This window comes from Eutrema salsugineum, unplaced genomic scaffold, assembly GCF_000478725.1.
Source record: "Eutrema salsugineum unplaced genomic scaffold, Eutsalg1_0 scaffold_10, whole genome shotgun sequence".
Taxonomy (NCBI): Eukaryota; Viridiplantae; Streptophyta; class Magnoliopsida; order Brassicales; family Brassicaceae; genus Eutrema; species Eutrema salsugineum.
Window position 1 is genome coordinate 5,092,796 of NW_006256908.1, and position 26,469 is coordinate 5,119,264.

The following is a 26,469-nucleotide window of genomic DNA, read 5'->3' on the forward strand; positions in this document are numbered from 1 at the left end:
ATGACGGATTCATTTAGCAAAAAAGAAAATTTACATGAAGGATGCATGTTCTGGAGATTAGAGAGAACATGTTTCAGTTCGAAATTTCCGGTTATAAAATAAAATTTTAGTTTATGTTCTTACGACCAGTGAAACATGAATAATAGAAGGTTATTGGACTAGTGGGTCCAACTATTATAGTTTAATAACATTCCTTAGCAATGATTTTGTTTCCCTGAGTTAGTAATTTCTCACTCACTCATGAGTAAAATGTCTACAAAAGTAAAAAGTTTCATAGTTGGTTGGGGGAAAACATAAGCAAAGGTTAAACAAAGCTAAAAGGTAAAGTCATGGTTCTGCTTTTTGCTGCCATACTTATTTCACACATTTGGTTCATAAATTTACACATATATATCAATTAGTTGTATAAGAGGTATTTATTTTCTCATATAACATCATGAGTTAGAGTCTTGGAATCGATTTTTGTTTTTTGCTGAAAAAGTCAAGATTTTTTTCACATAGCCGTTTGAGGTTTGACATTATTAGAGCAAAAATATTCATTCAAGTACTTATTGCGATATACGCATTCTCACGTCTGAGTTTTGTTTTCACGTATACATTATTCATATAGTGAGTTTGTGTTTATAGAAAATACCGTTTTGTTCCATAAATAACTGAAAAAAACCCCATTGGTATCGGATCTATAAACGGAAAAAAAAATACCGTTTTGTTCCATACATAAATTATATGTATGTGATGTTCGTTTACTTTTAGATTTAGAGTAAGTAGCAATCCAAGGAGAAGATATCGGAATCGGACATAAAGCCAAACAAAGAGAGATCAGATATGAGTTTAAAGACATAACCAGTTAACCACGACAAAGTCACTTGTCCATTATATTATTTTCTCACTTCACTCTGTTCCTCTCTTGTCCTTTCGCTTACTGCACATGACATTACCTTTTCTTAAAATATTATTCTTTTGCATTATGTTTCTGTGTATACTAAAAAAACAAAACAAAACAAAAATAATAAAGTAGGACAACGACGATCATACAGAAAAAAAAAACTATATATAAATAAACCAATAACTACAAGGACATTTTTTATTATCCCAAGCTGAATTCTATAATATTTTGAGTCGAATATTCTTATATATTCAAACCATGATTGAAATTTAAGTAAGAGGGACTCGAACTTATGGTCCTCCAGGCTCCAACCCTCGAATGAGTTATTCAATAGTTAGATAACTATGATTCTATGAATATATTGATTAACTGCATGGACTTCTTAAAATAAATGCGACAACATTATTTATTGAATTGCATTACAAGTATGCTTTGGAGATGCATACACTTGGAGAGAGTATACGAGCATGCGTGACATCTGACGTGAACATGTGAATATATAAGATCCAAACTTCATTATTTTTTAAAAAGAAAATTCAATCAAAATAGAAACTTTAAAATAACTCTTTCAGGGGTCTGTCCACAAAATCCAAATATAACACCAACTGACTATTATTATTTTTTTAGAATGCTTAATGTTCTAAGTTCTAACTATTATATTCCCTTCTGAAAGATTCTCTTTTACTTCAACTGAAATCCCAACGACCCAAACATATTTAAAAAAAAAAAAAAAATCGTGCAAACACCCCAAAATCTGAAAACGGTCAAAATATATACACTCACATCAACCACAAAAACAAGCAATTTAAAAACCTTCTCTCTTTTCGGGTAGGTTATGTTATTGATGTACTCCTGCACAAAACGACGCCGTAAAAAAACGAGATGATGACACTTAGGAGGAGTTGAACACAGATCAGATACGGCTAATGTCACGACCAAAGACAAAAGTGGTAAACCAATTGATGGCAACATAGAAGCGGTTTCTCCAGCTGATGACTCGAGTCAGATAAGCCGACCTCCATATGAACCAGCTTACGAAACCAGTCATTGATATTCCTTTTGCGTCCTGCCCAAGCAATCTCCTTCAGTCACATGTTTAAGAATTATGAATGAATTTCGAAAGAAATATTGAGAGTCAAATCTTGTTACCTTGCTCTCGCGGAGGTCGACTAGGGCTTTGTATCTACCGATCGTAGCCATGCTTCCAAGGTGCTTGTACACAAACGGAAATCCAAGTTCTATCTCCTTTACAGTGTTCGCTCGTCCTCCATTTGCTTTCCCGATCTCATTTAGTAGATTCGACAAGTATTTGCCTTCTCTCTCAGCAACCTAAGTTTGATCAGAGACATTTGAAGAAAAGGTATAAGATGAGATGAGACTTGAGAGGTTAACAGATTATGAAATTTATCTACCTGAGCAAGAGCAGGAAGGGTCTGTTTTCCGGTGGTCTCCAGATATCCGCTGCAGTCACCGATGGCAAACACGTCTTGTACAGAAGGTACACGCATCCATTCGTCAATACCGATCCTATAGAGATAAACATCCAACAAGTTGAGCAGCTGTGAAACGTGTTTTAGTGAAAAGAGGGTTCTAATGGAGTGATCTTGATGAACTAACCTTCCACCAGGAGCTTTTGGAAGATCAAGAGACCTAACGAAAGGAGAAGGACCAACACCAGTGGACCACACTAAGAGCCCGTAAGGAACTTCTGTGCCATCGTCAAGTATTAGCTTCTGAGGCTTTACATCTTTCACAATTCCATGCACAAACCGTACTCCAGACTAGAAAATCAGAGTAGTTTTCAAGAAGAAACGCTCCATGAAAGTGAGAACAAAAACTTTTTCAAAGTTGATATGTTCTAAATGAACTCACCTTGTTCAACTGCTTGATGGCATAGCGTCTGAGTCGATCATCGAACGATGAAAGTATATCCTTGGCCTGTAAAATCACATGGCACAGATAAAAAAATCGTAACTTTTTTTATTTTTGCAAGGCAGAATTTCAAAAAGAAGCTTCTTACAACGGACCTCTATCAAAGTAACATGAATGTCGTCTTTCACATGGGCATATCGTTGACGAACATCTTTCATGATAAAGTCACTCAGTTCACCGCTAAACTCAACCCCGGTAGGTCCACCTCCAACCACAACGCAATGTAACAGCCTCTTTTTCTCTTCTTTCGATATCCCTAATTACAAGAAAATGTGGAAAGACTCTTATGTGCTAATTTTGATTCTGATTCAGATTCTAACTCTTCAGGGGATGAATTGTGTTTACCAGGAGTATCAGAGAGCATCAGGTTTAGAAGAAGCTTCCTACGGATCTCCTGAGCATGGTGAACCTCACGGAGGAAGATGGCGTTTTCTATAACTCCCTGTATTCCGAACGTGGAGGCCTCTGCACCGCACGCTACCACAAGCTTGTCGTACGCGATCTTGAACTTCCATGGCTTTAATGTGTTCATGCCATCAGTTAGAGTCTCACAGTGAACCTATCACACCAAGAACAAGACAGTTAAAAAACGGATTTAAACCCCCATTAGCTTCACCAAAACAAAACTTAATCCCACGTCTAAACCACTAAGAAACTCCATTACTTCTTGCTGTTATCATCTTCAAACATAGTAGCTACTCGTACAAAAAACTCTCAAAATCCAGCAAAGTTTCTAAATTTAGTAACAAAAGCAAAATCCCAAACATTTGTGTGCCAAAAGGTATCAGCTTTTCACAAACATAACCGAGCTTCATTAGACAAACTCCAAATTCCAATTAACTTAAACATAGAGAGAGATTCAAATGATTTCAGACCAATTTGATCTAAGAAGGCAACAAAACATCGTGAAATCTCCCGAATCAAAAATCCAATCTCAGAGATTAAAACAAACAAAAAAAAAACACCCAGAAAGGGAAGAGTAAGTGATCGCAAAGAACCTCATGAGAATCAGTATCAAGCCGAGAGCAGTTAGCGAGGAAGAAATAAGAGCCAGGCTCACGCGAAATCGCGGGTTGGATTCGAGAGATTGGCTCAGCGACGGACCTGAATTCGAGAGTGCCGACGCAAGTAGAAGCAAGGAGAGGCGTGAAGACCATGTGGTTCCTCGGGGAGACGCAAACGACGTCGTAGATGCTCGTGTCGATCCCTTTCATCAGTCGACAACCCGCCCAACCCGACCCGAGAACCACCACTCTCGGCTTCTCTCCTTCTCTCGTCGGTCCCAAACCTTCGTAACGACTCCGATCCAATCCATTTGGATCCGGAGACTGAATCTGAGTCTCTTTCTGCTGATGCTGATGCAGAGCGGTGCAGAAACGGGAGGAGAGAGTGAATGATCCGGTGTTTCTGAATCTTATCAGGGTCGAGGAATTGGTCGACGAGATTCGTGTGAGGTTTTTGATCAAGAACATCGTTCTTCTTCTTCTTCTTCTTCTTCTTCAAAGTGATGGATTCCGTTTAGGAAATTTCCCTGAGCTTGTGGGAGCATTTGAAAATGTCTCGACGAAGAAATATCAACCGAAAATGTTAAGAAATATCAACCGAAAGAAAACTTTTCTTCTCCAAGTATTTTTATAATTAAAAATTAGGTTCTTAACAGGCCTTGAGCGGCCCATTTATTCTAAATTTATTGTGGGTTCAGAAGAAAAGAGATAGAGATTGCCGATAATAATCATGTTAGTGTATGTGACCTTCTTCACCTCAACAAACGAGAAGAGTAAGTCTCGTTTGTCACTAATTCATAGATTAGATTGATACTAACTTACTAAGAACATAAAATCAAACGGCACTAACAGTGTAATACACACAAAAATGATGTATGGCAAAATTTGGATTCTACTAAGAATAATAACTTGAAATCGATGTAGAAGAACACAAATGCAAACAATGTGTTATATATTACTCTCTGTCAATCTGAGTTTACATATATCATTTTTATTCCTCTATCAATATACATAGATTATTTGCAAGCTTGCAAGAAAGATATGGAAAATTAAGAAAGAAACAAAAAATTGTTATCCTCTCAACGGCCTCGGCCGCCACGTGGTGGATCATGTCTGACATTAGCTGAAGGCTCACCATAGTCGTTGGTGCTCACTATCAATGACCGCTCTCTCACCACCGTCATTTCATTTTCTGTCATATACATATTCAATTGTTTATATACATTATAAGTTAGAAAATAAAAGCTAGTGTAAGTAACAAATATTGGTATATAAGAACATTTTGTTAATAAATAAAATATCTAGACAAAACTCATTCCTCAATACACTAGTTTTCAATTTTTTTGAACTACATATGCAACATTTAATCATTTTCTATATTTTATCATATAAAGGTTATCTAGAGGTAGAATTTTTAATAATTTTTCAGTTTAACTTAAAAAAAATATCATCCATCTAACATTATTGGATTGTTTTGAAGAATTGTAGATCATATAAAGATCAAGTAAATGTTTGGGCTACTTTGATTTTCTTTGTTGGCTGGTAGCCTAGATATATTAAGAAACTACTTATGTAGCCTTTGCATTATAAGATTTATGGATATGGACATTCTCCAAATCCCACCAGACTATGGATGGATGTCGAGATCCATTTTAAGAAAAATAAAGAAAACATGAATTCGAAGGGTGTTCAAGTTGGTAAGGATGCACTTCGTTATTTTGAATTACACCAAGCGAGTTTATTGTTATTAGAGGTTTCTTATATATCTGTAAAATAGTTTAGTATATTTAAAAATGTTGTTCCCCGTTCTTTTGTGAGTGAAGATGATGAAGAAAAAAGTTTGGAAGAAAGGACTTATATGAGTATGAAGAATTTGAGATGTTGATAATAATATTTAGCTAACTTGATAACAATAACATTAACTGCCATGATTTTTCAGCCAAACAAAATTATTTTGTGTTTTCAATGTTGTCGCATCCTCTTGTGATATCAAACATGACGCTGACATTAACATCATTGGAAAAGAATCTCTTTTCCCACAAAAGAGTGCACAAGAGGTGCACATTGATCGGTTATTTCTCATTGGTTCATTATGTTTTTCAGTTCGGATTTGTGGCAAATGATTTTGTACAATCAAGGCTGGGCGTTCGGTCAACCGAAACCGAACCGAACCGATATTTTCGGTTTATCGGATATTCGGTTATCGATTTTAATATCCATTCAATTTTTTGAGAATTTTGGATCGGATCGGTTCGGTTTGGTTTCGGATCGGTTCAGATTTTTTTTTATACATCCGATTTTAATCCAAAATTAGTGGATGTTCGGGTATCTGTAAACCGAGAAAACCGAAAAATCCGAAAAAACCGAAAAAATACTATTATAATATTCGGTTGAAATGTTCGGTTTCGGTTGAAACGCCCAGCCCTATTGTATATTTTCATGAAGAAGATGATTGAGAACAGGATCTTCAAGTTGAAGATGATGTGGATGAAGATGTTAAAAACAAAACAAAGAAAAAATTAATTTTAAACTAATTTTTGTTTCAAAAAATTATAAATTTACCATTTCAATATAACTTTTGCCGATAAAATAACTATTTGTCTAGCCAAAATTGAAAAACATGTAAGATGGAACATAACTTACAAATGTCAACTCCTTTTGTAGAGATATAAAAAAACATTTGATTTTTCTTTTAATTTGTGTTTATGAAAACGACATTTATATTGAAAGAAACGGTTTTTTGCCAACATAAGTGTAAGATCCATTACAACTTAATTGCTATCTTATGCAAATAAAATACCTGTCAAAATTGATTAAAAAGTCGTAGTATGATCTGTCCTTGTTCTTTTCTTATAAGGTCAACGCTTTTAAAAGTGAGAACCTATTTTATAGTATTAATACTTATATATATCATAGTTTACTTTTACAAAATGAAATATACTTGTTTTTAATCTTCATATATTAGTATAGTTTATGAGTTTATTATATATATGACAACGTTCTATCCTACTGGATTCTTCGGTATCACAGTGATGTTTATCTTTTTAAAAGAAATAGATTAGTAAGGCCGTGTGTGAACAAGTCATCGGCGAAAGGTAAGACAATCTTGAGCGTCGTGTTTCATGTTCGCTTGATTTGAATATAGTGAGAAATTAGATACAAACAAACTCGAGACAGAAAATATAAAAACTATGATATATACAACTTGTCCTAAGAAAATACATATATTGATATGTATACCAAGTACTCTTATATAACAAGTATTTTTGCATCCTCATATTCATCATTTCTACAGCCAAATTACGTTAGTTTTTTAATTTCTCTTTTTATTGTTTTGTTAAAATAGTTTTATAATTTCTTGATTGATTATATAATATATAGAAGTAAAATCTCGCAATTTTATTTGCATGGAGTAAAACTGATGGCTCTTATCTAACTGTGAAAATACTTGGCATGTAGAAAGAATGGGTAATGTTTCATATAATTAAGGGAAAGATTACAATAGATATTAAAATCTTGAAAAAAACAACTTCAAAAACGATAGCTTAACCAAGAGCAAATTGAAATGTATTTCTTTAACAAAGTTTGCCTACAAACACCGACTATTAATTAGTTTTATTTTTATGGGTTCATGTGTTGTTCTTTAGTTAATCTGTGTATACATCTAGGATCATTGGTATCTGTGAATACGATTATACGAATGATAAATATAGTATTTTCTCTTTTGTTTGTGTAATTAAGTTTCTCTTCTTTTCTTTATAAAAAAAAAAGAATTAAGGTTTTCATCTTCTTTTAGTGATTTTGTTGAACAAATCATTTAAGATATATTCAGACTTACAGAGGGATCATGTGAATACAACCACATCACCAGCCATTAAATGTGGTTAGAAAATATTTGATTCTGCTATACATATTTGATTCTGAGATCTCATCCAATAACTTAGAAAATAGTAAATTAAATTAAATTTAAGGGAAAACAAAGAATATGTAGTGAAGAAATTCTTATGAGATGTTTAACGGATACGGATTATGAACAGGTAATGGTTTAATAGTTATGTAGTGCTTGGAGATTAGGTCATCAAAAAACATATTATCATAGAAATATATAAATACTTGGATTTGATTAAATATATAAATCAAGGTAAGAAGAAAAGTACCCGGAAATGCAAGACTGAGGCGAGCAGAAGAGACGAAAGCAAGTGTGAAGAAGAGGAACAAACATAACCCAATTGATGAAGATGAAGAACCCATTCTCTCTCTCTCTTTCTCTCTCTCTCTTTCCCTCTCTCCTGTTTTATATTTATAGACGCAACAAACTGTCTCACACCAAAAGAAAAAAAAATAAAACCAAAAAAAAAAAAAAGAAATATGTCTCACACCGGCCTTTAGACATTTATTGTGTTTTAAAGTCAATCTTACAATATTGTGTTTTTTTTTAACATGATTGTTTTTACATTTGGTAGGTATGACAAGAGTGACTTGGGATCCCCCAAACAACTAATCAAAATTCAAAATTATTTTTTACATGAACCTGTTCAAAGAGCAACAAAAAGTTATTGGCCAACTTGTATACGTTTCTTTTGCAAAATAAAAACTTAGGCGTTAAAAATTTGAGCGAGTGCAGGTTGATCTAAGAAGCTTAGAGATTATCACCATCATCTTCATCAGCAGGACCATCATCTAATCATCTTCTACATCAGCACCCAACTATAATCTGTTGACATTCTTCAACCCCTCTCATTTCCTTTGAACACTCAGGTTCTCACTCGTATTCTCTCATTCTCTTTTCTTTCTCTCACACTCTCAATCTCTCTAGTTCTCTGTTTCACTCATTGTTGTTTGGTTTTTCTAAGCGATAACAAGATGAATAGAGAGATAAATCTTTCAAGACTACATTTATATATTTGATCAATCGTTCATTTTCTTACAAACTACATACATACTTATATAACTTTCTACTTGCCACACACACTTGCATCCAATGCTTTGGACCATACTTCTAGATCTTAGACTCTCTTACACAAGTCATCTTACACTGCACCAACTCCTAACAACTCATAACAACTCTTACAACTACACTTAGACTCTAACAACTCTTTAAACATTCTAACTCCAACTTCAACTTAGTTACCTTTAACAAAACTAATTATATGATCACTTGAGCCTCAGCAATACATTGTAAGCCCACTTTTTTTATTACACCAAAAATACACAAAGCCCAACTTCTTATTTTATTGACTTTGTGTCTTGAATTTCTTCTTTGACGAGGTTCTTCTTCTTTGACGAGCTTCTTCTTCTTTGACGACATGTACTTCCTCTTAAGCTTGATTTTGCTTTTTTTTTCTTTCTTCTAATTCCTTTCATTAATTTCTGCTTTCTATCTTGCAGGATTTTATTAAGGATCAACCTTCAACATAATCTTCCTCGTCATATGATTCAGTATCTTCACCAGGATATAAGGGCACAACCTACTATCTCAAATACTGTAATTTCTTTACATTAAGAAACCTGGCACAAAATAAAGACTTAGTTCATCACATATATTCGCTTTTTGATCCGTTATCCGATCTTACTCGATCTAAAAAAATCTGGATAAACGTAAATTAACAAAGAGAAAAAAAGAAGCAAAGTAGCCCATTTACATATCCATCACTTTTAATGGTTCGTAAAACTATCATACTTTTTTAGCTTTTGTTTTATTTAGCTTAGTTATTTGGATGATATAGTGCATTTATCGAATCTTGACAAATCTAGATCGGAAAAATTGGTAAGATTTTTTTTTTTTTTTGGGGTAATTTAAGAATTTTTTTATTCTCTACATAAGAATAAGAATGGCCTGCTTTGTCCAATATAAAACAAAATTAAAGAGAAAAAACGTCAAAAAGCTTCTCCGAAATTTGAGACACGTTATGTATACATAATCCCATGAATTATACAAACCTAAGTAAGATTTTTTTTAAAACAAATATTTAACTGATCTCAGTCGTATAAACTATAAACACATAGTGTGGAGATCATAGCTTAAAGTAACAATGGTCCTTATGAACAGAATAAAATGATATATATAGAGGAATCGCTGGATTTTGTTCAACAAAACTTAATCAATAACAAACAGATCTAACGACGGAATATTATCTGGTTTTGTGTGGTTCTGCATAGATATTCAAACCATTGCAGAGTAGAAACGTGAAACACAAGTTAGCTCCGAACATATCAAACTATCTATCGTAAATTCCTAACTTGTTTCAGTGGAAGTCAATTGCTGGCATTTGTTAATTATGATGATTCAAAAAGTATTGTACTACAATCCAAACTATCATTATTAGCCTCAATATATTTATTCTCTTTAAATCTGAAACAGATAGACATTTATGCAAATTATAGCCCCGAGGGACAACTCCCCATAAGTTGATGAGACGGTTATGCAGTCCCATGGATCCCTACTTCACTCATATCCAAAGCCAATCATTTTACACCAAATCTCATTGGTTTCACTACGAACATAGAAAACGCCATCTTTTCATAGTATACTGCCATAGTGCCATTCCGACGAAACAAAACTTTGTCTAGGTGATTCAAACCATCAACCATTCTCCATAGCTTTAGAGACTTAGAGTCATACCACATCAACCTGAATCTCTCGTAATAGACGACGTAGAACATTGTCTATCACACACACACACACACACTCACACACACAAACCTGTGTCTCACCAGTTATCTTTAGGCAAGTCAAGTCTCTCACAAGAACCATCTCTAGTCTCGTACCAAACAGCCGTGTCTTTAAGAAACATTAACACACAAACCTTCCTAGCTCTCTAATGAAACTGTGGCAGCTGAATCAAATATAAACCAATTATGGATTATTGGACGATTAGTATTGTGGCCGAAGCAGATAAAGAGCGAATCTTTGCTGAGGAGAGACCGACTGTACCGGCGGTGAAATGGTTTTCGCGGTAGTTCGTTGGCGTTAGAGGATTCGCTATTACATTATTAGGCAACTTTGGCCCTAATTTATAGAAGTGTCTTATCTTTTATACCAAGGACTAAAAAATAGGTACGATAATATTTTATAACAAAAAATTAGTAGGTGAGTCGATCAAGAATTGGAATCTCTTGTGAGAAGTAAGTTTAGATTAGAATTATTAATCTTAAATTATCAAAAGTAAATTCAAAACATGACTACAACAAGTGCAAGAACAGATCCTTTTTCTACTGTGATCTGATGCCATTAAAGACAATGCACAATGCAAGAAACTATTTGGACATCAACATAAGTCTAAAAAAAGACCACTCAAGTCTAGATTATATAAAAGAACAACAAAGCATAATCTCTGAATCTGTATCCAATATCTTTATATTCTCAGGAACACATTAGTTTTAAGCAATGGGAGTAAACAGAGATAAGTTTACACATAACAATAAGAGATCCCAAATAGTTCAAGCAATCAGAGGATCGTGCAATAGCAAAATAAACCCAATATCATCGTTTCTTGAATCCATATTTCTTACGTTCATAGAAGAGATCTGTTTTCGCACTCCCAAGGTTGACAATCTTGGGACAACCATCTCTGTCTTTCTCCTGTTGTGTACACTCTTTGCAGTAATAAGCATCAGAGATTCCAACACCTCCGCATATAACACACCGTCCTTGGAATGACCCGTAGTTGCATTCGTCACATATGCGTACTAGCGTACACGGACGCACGTAAGAATCGCAAATCACGCATTTCCCGTCGCATTTTTCGCACAGCCTTCCAATGGCAATGCCTGGTTGTTTCCGGCACATGATCAAATCAGGATGATGCTTCGCCATAGCTACGAGAACAGTGTCTTGACCTGCAAAATATAGTTTTTCAGTCCACAAAAAAAAAGAAAGTGTTGTCACTTCTTCTATACATGAATATTGAGCTTCATGTAAACAAACAGAAACTAAAAAATTCAGACTTTACTTACAGTCTTCTTCAACAAAAATTCACGCTTTTTAACTTATGCCCAAACAATCAAACCCAAAACTACATTGAATTTACAAGTTAATTTCTTATAGGAATTTAATCAAACACCTTACAGGCAGCCAAATTAACAATTAGCAGCACCGACCAAATTTCTCTGTAAGCACAGTCACGAAATCTTGGAAACCAAATCGAAATTTTGTTCGAACTTACGAAAGCTAACAATTCGAAGAGCAACAAAACATAGCCATCAAAAAAGCGTAAATATCACAAATCCCTAAAAAACTAATTCGGAGCAAAGAAATCAAGAATCAAACAAAAAACGAGAACCCTAGATACAGGAATCAGAGAATAAAAAAATCTGGGAGAGAACTTACAGGTAAAGGGAGATCAAACTTGAGCCAATCAAGAGAATGTTGCGACGAGGAATTTCAAACGCTCCAAGATCAACGAAGGTGAGGAAGCAGGAGGAATAAAGTGAGCCGGGTCGGCTTTTATACTAATGACGAAGGAAGTATCCAGAGTTAGTTTAGTCGGTTTAATCATAATGGGCTTTTACTTTGGGTTATAAAAAATTATGAACCAAACCGGACGAGTACACAATTTAAACCATAGCCCAATCAATAGCACCCAATAACCATATTTAGACCAGGTCAAACATCAATCAGCGGTTTAGTTTATGAGTTTAGAGCGAGTGGCTGCCACTGTCACATTACCAATTTGGTTTACACAAATCAATTCTAATTCATTGCCGTTAGCTTTCACTGGTTTTGACACACGTGACGTGGCTAGAAACGAGTATGATCGATCATATTCTAGACATGAAGGTGAAGTAAAGCAAAGAATCTATATTTTGTACATGCTTTAACCAAACAAAGAAAACACAAAGAGGGTCGTTATATTTATGTTAATTATAACCCACTACGTTTATTTATTTATTTAACTTTTAAGTTATTAAAAAAAAGCCGAAAAACTATCGAAACAGCAATACTCATAGGAAAAAAACGTTGTTTTTGTTGAAATAAAGTATTACTTTACAAAAAAATGTTGGCCGAAACTCCTAGTTTTCTCTGGTTTTTTTTTTTTTTTTTAAATTACGGCTTGCTATTATGTGTTTCCTAAAAATGTTAAATTTCAGAGTTCGGGGGTAGGGCAGTGTTCGTAATCCACTAGGACTAGTACTAATAAATGTAGTTATTTATGGGTAAAACAAGAATACCTAATTACTAAACAAAAAATAAATTAAAATCCGACCCCATATTTTCGTCCTATTAAAAGATGTAGAGTCCTTTGGGGCTAAAATCTTCAAAACATAACGTATAGTAGTAAGTCCCATGCAAAGGACAACACATAACACTTCCCTTTTCCTTTTCTCTCTTTCTCTCTTTTCTCGCTTCTCAGCTTCTTTAATGTCGGCTCTTCAATGTCTCACTTTCCTCTTCTTGATTCTTCTTCTTCTCCAACACACCACGTCAGCTTCCCCTCTCCCTCTCTCCCGGCGGCGGAACCATAACAACAACAGCAGCCACAGCAACTTCGCCAAGCATCCACGCCGTGTGGTTTTTCCGGTGAACCGGAATAGCTGCGATCTGTTCTCCGGCGAGTGGGTACGTGATGAGACGTACCCGCTTTACCGGGCCAAAGAATGCGGCGGAGGAATGATAGATCCGGGATTTGACTGCCAGACTTACGGCAGACCCGACTCTGATTATCTCAAGTTCCGGTGGCAACCTTTCAACTGCGACGTTCCTAGGTTATATAAACTCACTCACTAGCTCACTTCATTAGACCGATTTAGTTAATTTAATTATCTAATTTTTATTTTCAGTAGCTTATTTATTTTGGTAAATGTATTTTTAGTACCAGCTTGCTTTTGAGGAGCATTGATATCGAGATTATCGTCTGGCCTCGAGTTTTTAAATTTATGTCTAGAGATTTAGATTTGGACAGATGAATTTCTGCACCAACCAAGATTTAGAAGAAAAAAAGAAAATCAAAATCATATATCATAATTTTTATTTGATGTCATCAGATAGGGATTATATGGTCGTAGCAGTGGTCCCAGAAATTATGAGAAGTATACAACAATATAGTATAATATTATTATTATGGTATGGACATTCTTCATAACCTTTATTAATTTTTTAAGTTAACAACTCTTAACAATATGATTAGTTGTGTATTACTAAGTCACTTTTTTTTTAAAGAAAGTTTCATTATTAGCCTTTTAGAGTTGTGTAATAAGTGCAAGTTTAACAGATTCGTTTCTAGTAAACAAAACGGAATTAATTTGCTGTTGGGAGAGTTTGGTGCGATTAAAGTAATTATTGGTGTCGAGGCAATGATTTATTTATTGAATGTTTCTGATTTTTTTTTATTTTTTTGGAAAGCAGATTCAATGGAGTCAAGTTTTTACAAGAAATGAGGAACAAAACAATAATGTTCGTTGGTGATTCGTTGGGTAGAAACCAATGGGAGTCGTTGATGTGTATGATCTCTTCATCAGCACCACACATTCATACACATATCATCCATGAAGATCCTCTCTCTACCTTCAAGATCCTTGTAAGTTCCCACACAAAATACTACTGTCGGTTAATGATTCCTTTTTTTTTTTAGGTTGATTTTTCTCGAATAACCTTGTGAGACATGAGCCAAAAGTAGTGATTCGTTTTCAACTGTTACTAGCTGCCCAACTTGACGTCGTCGGTGACATTTTCACTAGTCCAAATAAAGGGACAAAAGAAAAACTAAAACTCTCGAAAGCAATATTAGTAACTATTCAATTACACTTTAAAGTTTAATATATTACACTTTATATTTTGGTTTTAAGTTTAAAAGTATTCCATATTTCTATTACACTTCTGTGCATGAATATGAAATAATATTTATTTGCAGATTTGCAGATACTTAGATCTAAGCTCTTCGGATTAGAATAAGATCCACTAGCTAGTATAAACAAGTACTCTTACAAAAAAAAAAACTCTTAATTAATCTTTGTTTCAGAATATTATGTGAAACCTTTTAAATATTTTTGCTAAAATATTCACTCTTAATTGGTTTTAACTTATAACTATATTTTCTTACGGTTTCAGATACTAAAGTTGTAATTGGTGATATAAGATAATATAACTCTAGGTCCCACTAATCTATTACCTTTTTTTGTCGAATCAGAATGAAAACAATTTTAGTTTGCTGAAAACAGTTTCAGGTCTATTCCTTAAAATTAGTTGAAAAGTGACGTTAGCACATAAATAACATTACCATTTCCTAACAATACAAAAACAAATAATCAAAAATATGTTTCCTTCATTCGTGTAATTGTAACCTCTTTCTATATTCCTTCATAATCTCTCTTTATCTTTTGTGTTCTCTATTTGTTTATTACCTAGATAAATTCAATTTCTTGTGCTAATACATGGATGCATCAATGACAGGAATACAACGTTAAAGTGTCATTCTATAGAGCACCTTATCTTGTAGACATAGACAAAATTCACGGAAAGACAACTCTTAAGCTCGATGAAATCTCTATCGATGCATCCAAGGCTTGGCGCACGGCCGACGTTCTGCTGTTCAACACTGGTCACTGGTGGAGCCACACAGGGTCTTTACGAGGGTAAGCTAAACAAATTTTAACCTCTATTGGTTGATTTTCACGTAGCTAGTAGAGGTAAAATTGAGTGAAAAGTGAAAGTTTTTTGGGGGATGAGACAGGTGGGAGCAGATGGAGACAGGAGGGAGATATTACGGAGACATGGATAGGTTGGTGGCATTGAGAAAAGGACTAAAAACATGGTCTAATTGGGTCCTGAGTTATATCAACTCTCCTCTCACAAGAGTTTTCTTCCTCTCCGTCTCACCCACACATTACAAGTATGTACCTCTCTTTTTTTTCATTTTTTTAAGGTCATTTTTGGTTTTATATCCATTTATATCTCTAAATTAGTAACTCATCCATATATGACGTTGAGGGGTTATGTGATGAGGTTGACTCATATATAATAAGCTAGCTCGTGTAGTGTTGATAAATAATAATAAATCATCGTGATATCAACGGCAAAGTATTGAATGAGAGGAAACACAATCAAACACATGCATTGGTATTAATTGAGGGTTGTGTTAGATGTTGCCAAACTATATTAAATAAATTGGCTTGGTAGTTGTTACCAATCTACTACTATTATCTACTTACCATCGTGGCCTCATTTTTACTAGCTAGCCACAACAAAGTGTAGACGTGATAGATACGTTTGTTCTATCCAAAAGCCGTATGGTTTTGCTTATAATAAAAATCTCTATATAGTCATATCAAAACGTGAATTCATTTTTTGCCTTGTCCAAAACAAAATGTTCATGGTTTATGGCAATTTGGCATGTCTTAGTTGACCCTAAAAAGAGATATTTTTTGCATGATTTCATAAAAAAAAAAGGTTCAACGGATAACCATGAGAATAGTCTGTTGATAAAGGATTAAAGGTCCACATTTGAGCTGTGTATTTGAATATGGCCCCAAATAATAGTCCAAATGTTTTAGTTTTGCCAATGAGAAATCTTTTCTCCTTGCAACTTGCGAGAGTAAATGTAATGTACCCGCAAACATAACAATTAATGTTGTATATATTCTACCATTCCTATAGCATATAATAATCGTGTTCCCTAACAATTAATGGAATTTTTCAGAAATTAGCTTAATTTCTTTATATGCATGAAATTGATAAATAGACTTCTTGGATTTCAAAATTGCACTTACATAAATATAGGAAACCAACTAAGTAAATATATATATTAATTTATACATACTTGTTGTGAAAATGTGATGCAGTCCAAATGAGTGGACTTCAAGAGCAAAAGCTTCAACGATAACTCAAGGAGCAAAAAGCTGCTACGGTCAAACGACACCGTTTAGTGGAACAAATTACCCAACAAGCTCATACGTAAGCCAGAAGAAAGTGATTGACGAAGTGGTGAATGATATGAAATCTCATGTCTCATTGATGGATATATCTATGCTCTCTGCTCTTCGAATCGACGGTCATCCTTCGATCTATAGTGGAGATCTTAATCCTTCTCTAAAGAGAAATCCTGACCGTTCATCTGATTGTAGCCACTGGTGTCTTCCTGGTCTCCCAGATACTTGGAACCAATTGTTCTATGCTTCGTTGTTGTTTTAATTAAGATTTGATTAATCAAGATCAACCAAATGTATCTATTGAATTTATAGTTTTCGTTTTTATTGTAAGTTTGTTACGTTTAACCAAACATATATTTGAGATCCGTGAAGCTCTCTTATCTATCACATTTGTCCACTGATTATTGGTGGAAACACTGAAGAAAAACCATTGGTACTGACTTTACTACAAATTTTATGTGTGCTCCAAGTCGAGACTGACTGTTTGCCTATATTTTAACTTTAAATCTTGCAATATAATGAAATTTTCCATTAGATATGATCAAATATAACATGACATAATGATAGCAGATGTAACACAAGTCGTAAACAAGAAATTTAATAGAAAAAACTATGTCTATATATGCATGTAGACTTCGATACGATATAATAGAAATTGTCATAACATATTACTATAAGAAAAACAAAATGAAACAAAAAAAAATAAAACAAAAAAATCTAAAATTTATAATAAAGCATAAGGAAATATATATATATATATATTTTAATGTTGACCGTTTGTGAAGTTTTTTTTTGAGTTTCATAGTGTTGGAGCGTGTGCGTGAGATTAATATGTATTGTCATGCTTTTTTGTTGTTGCTTATGCTGTGATTTGTATTTGATTCTATGTGTTTTTGTAGTGTTTTTAGTGTTCTTTTTGTTGTATTTTTGGTGTCTTTTGTTGTGTTTAAGTGTGTTATCTAACTAGAAAGTGATGTCTTTTGTTGTGTTTACGTGTGTTACTTAATTATCAGAAAGTGAGCAACCCAAACCAGCAAGCAATATGATAATAGTAAGAAAATTATTTCACTTCACTCTTCAATGATCAGCTAGATAATTTGCATGCAGAACTGTTGTTGTTTGCAGCTCAAAGACCTTTCTGACTCTATCTATGAGGCAAAACAAACACACAAGAAAGAAAAATTGTTTTATTGACTAATGAAGCAAAAACACAAGAAGAAATATAAACAAAGTTTAATTTATGTACCTCATTCTTCATTTTCTTCCTTACAAAATCTGATGATAAAAATTTTCAGCTACTAGGAATAGAGTTATTATGAAACGAACTGAAAACACACAAAAAAAATTACAAAATTTAAAATAAGATTATCCAACAAAATAGTAATTACAGGAAAACAGGAATGGATTAGTAAAGAAGATAAAGTGTACCATCCAGATTTCTATGTGCCGTAATTTCATCATAAGTATTGCTTAAATAAGTGGCTCCAACACTACAAGAAAACGATCGTTTTCCAATGGTCCATTACGACGGTTTATAAATCGTCGCAAATTTACAACGATTTTACGATCATCTAACGTCTAATTTAAAAATTATCGTAAAACCGTCGTATAAAAAAATCGTCGTAAATTCGACGTACAATTTACGACGATTATACATCGATAACGAGAGATTTGCTAGTAAATATAAAACCGTCGTAAATTCGTCGCAAAATTACGACGAATATACGACGACTACATTTCGATGTACATATTACGACGATTTTACGTCGAAAAAGGAGTTAGGTGAAAACATTTAAAACATGTTTACCTAACAATTGTAGATGAAAAATTTTATCACAAAATCATCGTAAACTCGTCGTAATATTATTGTTGAATGTAAAACCGTCGTAAAAAGTCGTCGTAAAAGCGTTGTTAAGCCCGAAATTTTCCTATAAATAGATCTTCATTCCTTCATTCAATCACAACACATCATCATTCAAACATAAGAGCATCTTCATCTTGGAGACCCATTGTAGGTGTCTTAAATTTTAGTATAGTGTTGTAAATCCTTATATATTGGGTTGTCCATTGCCGGAAACCCGAATTAAGAGTTATATTACTTTGAAAAAAAGAAGTAATAATATTATAAGGTTAATTTACTCTATTCACGTGGCTAGACGTGACACAAGAGACCATCTCCTTTATTGTCTAATCAATAAAAAGAGATAGTATTGTGAGTTTATTTTCAAGATGTCTATATACGAGCTAAGAAGTTGGATGTATATGCGTAAAGATTCAGATGGGGCGTTGACAGAAGAGTTCAAGAACGGGTTAGAAATATTTATGTATCAGGCTACAAATATGGAGAGAACGAAAGATAGTGGGAAGATGTTTTGTCCTTGTTTGAAATGCAAGAATACGAGGTATACACTAACCAAAACCGTGTGGACGCATTTATTAAATAGAGGGTTTATGCCGCAATATTTTGTTTGGTATCTACATGGAGAAGGATATGGCAGTAATACTGGGAATGCTGGTAGTAGTAGTAATTATCAAAGTCATGTTGATATTGATGAATCGAATTATGGTCATCAGCCTAATCAGTATCAATATGACCAAAGTGTAGATCATGATAGGATGCACGAAATAGTGACTGATGCATTTCATGAAACGCATACGGGTAATGCTGTTGAGGAACCTAATGTAGATGCCAAACGATTTTATGATTTGTTAGACAATGCTAATCAGCCAATCTACGAAGGATGTAGAGAAGGCTTGTCTAAATTATCGTTGGCAGCTGGGATGATGTCAATTAAAACAGATCATAACCTGGCTGAGGTTTGCATGGATGATTGGGCTAATCTTCTGAAGGAGTCTCTACCGGAGGATAACTTGGCAGCGGGAACATACTATGAAATTCAGAAGTTGATTTTTAGTCTTGGTCTACCTTCTGAGATGATAGATGTATGTGTTGACAATTGTATGATTTTTTGGAAAGATGATGATCAGCTGGAGGAATGTCGATTTTGCCAAAAACCAAGATACAGGCCGCAAACTGGTGGGCGTAAAAGGATACCGTACCAACGTATGAGGTATCTCCCTATAACTGATAGGTTAAAACGGCTTTATTAATCTGAAATGACAGCTGCATCAATGAGATGGCATGCGGAACATACACAAGTAGATGGAGAAGTTGTTCATGCATCAGATGCAAAGGCATGGAAACACTTCAATATGGTATACCCAGATTTTGCTAAGTTCAAACGGAGTGTCTATCTTGGTCTGTGCACTGATGGTTTTAGTCCATTTGGTATGTCTGGTAGACAATATTCATTATGGCCAGTAATCCTAACTCCTTATAACCTTCCTCCAGATTTGTGCATGCAAAGGGAATTTCTTTTCCTAAGTATTTTGGTTCCAGGTCCAAATCATCCGAAGCGAGCTCTCGATGTATTTCTTCAAGCACTCATACATGAGTTGAATCAGTTATGGTATACTGGCGTTCGTACATATGACTGTTCTACGAGGAAAAATTTTACTATGCGGGCTGTGCTAATGTGGACAATAAGCGATTTCCCCGCTTATGGTATGCTATCAGGATGGACTACACATGGGAGGCTATCTTGTCCTTATTGTCTTCATCGAACTGATGCGTTTCAGCTAAAACATGGTAGAAAAACTTGTTGGTTTGATTGTCACCGGAGATTTTTACCGGATAACCATCCATATCGGAGGAACAAAAGGTTATTTATGAAGAACAAAAGTGTACATGTCCCTCCACCCGTTAATTTAACAGGAGCTGATATACAGGCGCAAATCGATCATTGGAGGGCAGAAGAAACAGTAACTCGTGGGGGAAACTGGCACACTCCTGCAAATATGCCTGAAGGTTATGGAGTTCATCATAATTGGCACAAGAAAAGTATCTTTTGGCAACTACCTTATTGGAAAGATCATCTGCTCAGACACCATCTTGATGTCATGCACATTGAAAAAAACTTTTTTGATAACATCATGCATACAATTATGAACGTAGCGGGAAGAATAAAAGAAAATGGTAAGTCAATATTGGACTTGCCTAATTTATGCAACAGAAGTGAGTTGCATCTACTGAGAAACGGGAAAGCACCAGTTCCTGTATTTCGGTTGAGTGCAGATCAAAAGTCAGCATTGTTCAGATGGGTTTCTTCTGACGTTAAATTTCCTGATGGGTATGTCTCTAATCTTTCCAAATCTGTTGAGAAGGGGGTAAAGTTTGCTGGGATGAAAAGCCATGACTACCATGTGTTTATGCAACGATTATTTCCATTTGCATTTGCTGAACTCTTGCCCAAAAACGTCCATGAAGCTATAGGAGGCATTGGTGCTTTTTTCGGGATCTTAGTACACGAACATTATCAGTTGATGTAATATCACAACTGGCATTGAATATTCCAATCTTGTTGTGCAATTTGGAAAAGATCTTCCCACCATCATTTTTTTGATGTTATGGAACATCTTCCTGTTCATCTCCCACACGAAGCAGAGCTCGGTGGACCCGTTCAGTACAGGTGGATGTATCCGTTCGAGCGTTTCATGAAGCATCTTAAAGGTAAAGCCAAAAACCTAGCTAAAGTGGAAGGCTCAATTGTGGCGGAAAGCTTGACGCAAGAGGCTTCACACTTCACTTCATACTATTTTGCACCGAAAGTACGAACACGCAATAGAGCTACTCGTCGATATGATGATGGAGGAGTTGGCCATACATATGCCGTTGAAGATGTACCTGACATATTCTCGCCGATCGGACGTCTTAGTGGAAAACTAAAAGATGTTTGGTGGTCCAATGAAAAAGATTATCACAGTGCACATACGTATATCCTGTTAAATTGTGAAGAGTTGTCATCGTATGAAAGGTACCTTTTAATTTAATTAATAATATCTTTTTTAAAGTTGTCAGTATTAATTACTATTTGTTGTTTTTCTCAGCACATTTGTTGATGAGGTTAAAGAATGCATATCTGGGGTTTCTGAAACTGAAATCAATGATCGTAAAGATCAACACTATGCCCAGTGGTTAAAAGAACAAGTACGTTTAAAATTTTAATTAAAAGACTACTTTAATGCTATATATCGAAATCAAGAAATAAAAGCGGAATTTTTTTCATATTAGGTAGACCCGAATGATCCGGATGAATTTCCAACATGGTTCCATGAGTTACTACTAGGTACGAAGGCCAAAATAACTACAGCCTCAATGTATTTCACTCGGGGCTATGTTTTTCACACATACCGTCACGGTGCAAAGCGGGCGACAACTAACTATGGGGTTTGCGTGAGGGGTGAAATCGATTTTTATGGAGTTGTGCAAGAAATAATTGAAGTAGAGTATCCTGGATTGTTAAGGCTGAAAACTGTTCTCTTCAAATGTGATTGGTTTGATCCAACTGTTGGACGAGGGGTACGTCTAAACAAGTTTGGAGTTTTTGACGTGAACAAATCACGACAGTACAACAGGCTTGAGCCATTTATATTAGCTTCTCAAGCAGAACAGGTAACGTTTCTGCCATATCCTCGAGTTCGATCAACAGAAATTTCATGATTAGCAGTAGTTAAAGTGGCTCCGAGGGGCAAGATTGTAGGGGTTGAGGATGTTCCACTTCAACAGGACACTTGCGTAGATCTGACTGAACCAGATGTTGATGAGGAGATTTTCTTAATAGACCCTCGGAACAGGCAAGTTGAAGATCTTCCCGATGATACAGAAGAAGAAGGTGATGATGAGTTTGCTGAAACCGATGATGACGATTTGGCGGAAGAAGACGACGGTGATGGTGATGAAGTAATAGAGGAAGATGAATCTGATTGAGTTTCATGCATTGTATTTAGTGAATGTTTGTTATTATGTAATTTGTAACTTTGTTTGTTTGAATTTTTTAAAAACTCTAAAATTCGATTTTACGACGGTTTTACGACGGTTTTTTAAACCCTAAACCCTAAGTCTAGGTTTTAAGCCCTGAATGAATAGGGTTTCAACATTACGACGTCTTTACGACGAACCATCGTAATATCGTCGTAAAGTTACGACGATTTTACGACGAGTACACTATTTCGTCGTAAAATCGTCGTAATGTTGAAATCCAAGAATTTGAATCTTTTATATCTTATTGGTTGTAAGGTATTTCACAAATGTTTTTGATTGGTTATCTTATTTTATATGAAATGCTACCAATCTGATCAAAATCAAAAATTTGAAAAAAAACATACATATTTACAAGTTCATGCATGTTTTCGTAAATGTTAAGTGAAAGGTTATATATTAGATTACAGAATTTCAATTTTTACTATCTCATGTCATAAATCCATCATACATGCAAAGTTGTAAACTTTTTGTTATATGTTAGGATACAATAACCTTTGCATTGTTCTTTATGCAATATCCCATTTATAAGATTTACGATTTTACGACGGTTTTGGGTTTAATCGTCGTAAACCGTCGTAACGGTCAAATGCTCCCATCACGACACATGTCATGTCATGCAGTGGACCGACTGTTATACAACCGAATCGTCGTAAAACCGTCGTAATGTTACGACGATTTTTCGACGATCACAAAATCTATATAAGGGACGCGAGATTTCCTCCTTCGTCGCTCATTCCTCTCTTCACTCTCTCTCTCTAGAAATCTCTCTATCTCTCTAGACATCTACCTCTCCCTTCTCTCCCTACTCTCCAGCCAATTATTTTGTAAGTATTTTTGTTAAATTAATTTCATTACATATTCTTTTAGATTTAGGTTCGGAATTTAGATTTAGGTTCGGAATTTAGATTTAGGTTTCGGAATTTAGTTAGGCCCGGATTTTGGTAAATTTAAATAAATATTTGAAAATTTAGTAACTAATTTTTTAAAATTTTGTAAGTTCTGTCGATATGGCTCTTCGGGCTAAGAGATTTCACTACCGACAGCTCGTCGATTCTGACGGTACGGCCCCGTCTACCTCGGCGACCGGATCAGCCATCCCGGAGTCCTCGGGAACACAACGGACGGTTTCCCAACCGGTCGTTGTTCCGCAGCCGGCACCGCCTCCACCACCACTAGCCGAACCAGCGGCTCACGCACAGGCCGATCCTGAGGCTGATCCGATCCCGCCTGTACCGTATGCCCAGTTTACGGTACATGATCTTCTAGCGCAACCCGGTCGTGAGACCATGAACAAACTCGACCCGGATCGAGTCCCGGGCATCTTTTGGTACGTAATTTTTTTCCTACAATTTTTTTAAAATAATTAATATTTATTCTTATATATTTGATATTAATTTACTTTTCCTCTTTCCATTTGACTAGGTTTACGACCGACAATACAGTCGGTCGTAACGTTGCGGATATCATCAAGGGGTTTTTCGTACAACCCCATACCAGCTGGAAGAAGCTGGATCACGCCACACTTGACACTTGGTTCAAGTGTTTTGCGGTTAGTAATTTACCATTTGGTTTAATTGTGATTTTAAATTTTAACTTTTTACAATAATTATTAACTTCTTTTTTTTTCCTAGCAAAACTAGCATTGGGAAACATCCGCACACGGACGTGTGGAGACGGCCTTCAAGGAGAAGGTCAAATTCCGCCTCAACAACACTGTTTCCGATTGGAAACGGAAGTGGTAGGTTGACGGCGACAAGGCCAAGCCGGCGCCTATGGCCAATACCGTCTGGCGGGGCCTTGTCCAGTACAGGTTGGATCCGCACAACCAGACTACGGCCGCCAAGTGTTCTGGATCTAGGTAAGTAGTTAATTTCAATAATATTAACATTATTTTTTTCTAATAATAGATTGTAATGAAAATATTTTTCAGGAACGCTACTGACGATGCGGGAAATCGGAAGAACGTCCCGCACACTTCCGGCCAGATTCCTTTTGCCGGAAGACGGCTTATGATGGTAAGTAAATTTAAATTACTAATTTTTTTGTTTTCAAATAATTAACTTTTATTTCTCGATACTAATTAATTTTTTCATTTTGATTTTGTAGATCGAAGATAACGGAGGAGAACTTCCTCCGATGACGAAGGTTTTCGCCGAGACGTATAAGAAGCGTAACGGAGAATTCACGGATCCTCGGGCGGAGGAGATCTACAACGCCGCCTGTGCGGCGATCGAGGAGCGACAGACGCAGCTGACTCAGCAGGCGCGTCAAACGTCTCCCGGAGGTAGCTCGGTCTAATCGACCCCGGCGCTGACGGTGGCAGAGATGGACCAGATCTTCGAAGAGATAAATTTAATTACTATATTTAATTAATGTAACTTTAGTTTTAAATTAAATTTCTAACCATAATTTTTTTAAAATATTTGTAGGTTGCCCCAAAGAAAAAGGGGCGCGTATTAGGGATGGGGTCCATCCGTGATACCCCGAGAGCTACGCGACTGGTCACGTCCGGGTTCCGGATCCGGTTATCCGCCAGGAGATCGACCAGATGCGGACCCGGTACGAGACGAGGATCGACCAGCTCTACGGTCTCTTCGAGATCATGGGAGCCGACAACCCGGTACTCATGGCGCAGTTGGACAAGCTGCGGGCTGATGGGGTTGTCGGATCGTCTGCCGCCGGGTCATCCACTTGGACGCAACCGCCAGTGCAGACGGACGAGGAGATGTTCCGATCTCTCGGGGTTGAGCCTCCTAGAGCCGGAGATCAGGCGCCGGCGGAAGCATCAAACCGAAGACCCGGCAAGGAACACGTCCAAGACGATGGGGAGGAGGCCGGTGACGGGATCGATGGGATCGACGATTTAGATTTAGATTTAGATCTGTAGGTTTTTTATGTAAATTACAATTAATTTTAATTTCAAATTTTAATAAAATTTAAATTATAAATTATTTTTTTAATTTAAATTTTAATTCGAATTAATTTTTTTTTTAATTTTCAATTATATTAAACGTCGTATAATCGTCGTAATAGCTTTATTAAAACCGTCGTACATTCGTCGTAAATTTTGCGACGAATTTACGACTAAAATGTACGACGACAAATACGACGATTATACGTTCGTGCTTTACGACGATTTTACGACGAAATGATTAAATACTTTACGATTGATTTACGATGATTTATGCGTCGTACATTTTATGACGATCTTACGTCAACCATTAACGACCACTTAACGACGGTCCAGGCGAAGACCAAGTCGACGCAATTCGATGTAAAATCGTCGTAAACTGTACGACGCTTTTACGACGATTTTGTTTCCCTCGATGTTACGACGAAACGAAACATTCGTATATTATACGACGATTTTACGACGATTTGTCTATTACGACGATGACTTTACGACGGTTTTGAAATCATCGGTAATCCGTCGTAATAGCCCTATTACGAGGAAATAACGACCATTTCGACCGTTGTAAAATGATGTTTTTCTTGTAGTGCAAAACTCTGAGCATTAGCCGCTGGATATGGTTGTGAGATGCATGGAAAACTTGACCAGATTGAATGGAGAATGTTGGTTGTGTGTAGTTTATACTTCCAAAACCAAATATAAATTATAGTAAGTTTGTGACCTCATTGTAATGAATAATTATTTTATTGATCCTTCATGTCGAGATTGACTTTTGCATATACTTTTAATCTTGACAGGGTGATCCAATATATATAACACTACAAGAGAACAATTGATTTCCAACGATCCATTACGATGGTTTAGTAATCGTTGCAATTTTATGGCGTTTTTACGATAAAAAAAAAACAAATCGTCGTAAAATATTCATACAAATTAGGCGTCGTAAATTCGTCGTAATATTTACAACATATTACGATGATTATACGTCGAT

At 35.5% G+C, this 26,469-nt stretch overlaps 4 protein-coding genes across 5 annotated transcripts; 1 reads left to right on the top strand and 3 right to left on the bottom strand.

Moving 5' to 3' along the window:
* Positions 1 to 1,434: 1,434 nt before the first annotated feature.
* Positions 1,435 to 4,391, bottom strand: LOC18027795 (internal alternative NAD(P)H-ubiquinone oxidoreductase A2, mitochondrial). Of its 2 annotated transcripts, none has more exons than XM_006409986.2 (8): positions 3,817 to 4,391; positions 3,164 to 3,377; positions 2,914 to 3,074; positions 2,759 to 2,824; positions 2,504 to 2,667; positions 2,299 to 2,413; positions 2,036 to 2,215; positions 1,435 to 1,952 (listed from the first exon to the last, which is right to left on the bottom strand). In XM_006409986.2, the coding sequence occupies exons 1-8, from the start codon at positions 4,288 to 4,290 to the stop codon at positions 1,800 to 1,802; spliced, it is 1,527 nt and encodes a 508-aa protein (XP_006410049.1). In that variant the 5' UTR covers positions 4,291 to 4,391; the 3' UTR covers positions 1,435 to 1,799. The 2 variants fall into 2 exon arrangements, with proteins under 2 accessions (XP_006410049.1, XP_024004008.1); XM_024148240.1 differs by having other exon boundaries at positions 3,923 to 4,126.
* Positions 4,392 to 4,759: 368 nt separating this feature from the next.
* Positions 4,760 to 8,088, bottom strand: LOC18027796 (protein PSY3). The gene is made up of 2 exons (XM_006409987.2): positions 7,980 to 8,088; positions 4,760 to 5,014 (listed from the first exon to the last, which is right to left on the bottom strand). The coding sequence occupies exons 1-2, from the start codon at positions 8,071 to 8,073 to the stop codon at positions 4,902 to 4,904; spliced, it is 207 nt and encodes a 68-aa protein (XP_006410050.1). The 5' UTR covers positions 8,074 to 8,088; the 3' UTR covers positions 4,760 to 4,901.
* A 3,062-nt stretch (positions 8,089 to 11,150) lies between these two features.
* On the bottom strand, positions 11,151 to 11,655 carry LOC18027797 (PHD finger-like domain-containing protein 5B). Its single transcript, XM_024148102.1, has one exon. It carries the CDS (start codon positions 11,636 to 11,638, stop codon positions 11,306 to 11,308), a length of 333 nt encoding a protein of 110 aa, XP_024003870.1. The 5' UTR covers positions 11,639 to 11,655; the 3' UTR covers positions 11,151 to 11,305.
* Positions 11,656 to 13,087: 1,432 nt separating this feature from the next.
* LOC18027798 (protein trichome birefringence-like 45) lies at positions 13,088 to 17,016 on the top strand. The gene is made up of 5 exons (XM_006409989.2): positions 13,088 to 13,527; positions 14,168 to 14,339; positions 15,212 to 15,393; positions 15,492 to 15,650; positions 16,600 to 17,016. Exons 1-5 carry the CDS (start codon positions 13,109 to 13,111, stop codon positions 16,946 to 16,948), a joined length of 1,281 nt encoding a protein of 426 aa, XP_006410052.1. The 5' UTR covers positions 13,088 to 13,108; the 3' UTR covers positions 16,949 to 17,016.
* Positions 17,017 to 26,469: the final 9,453 nt, after the last annotated feature.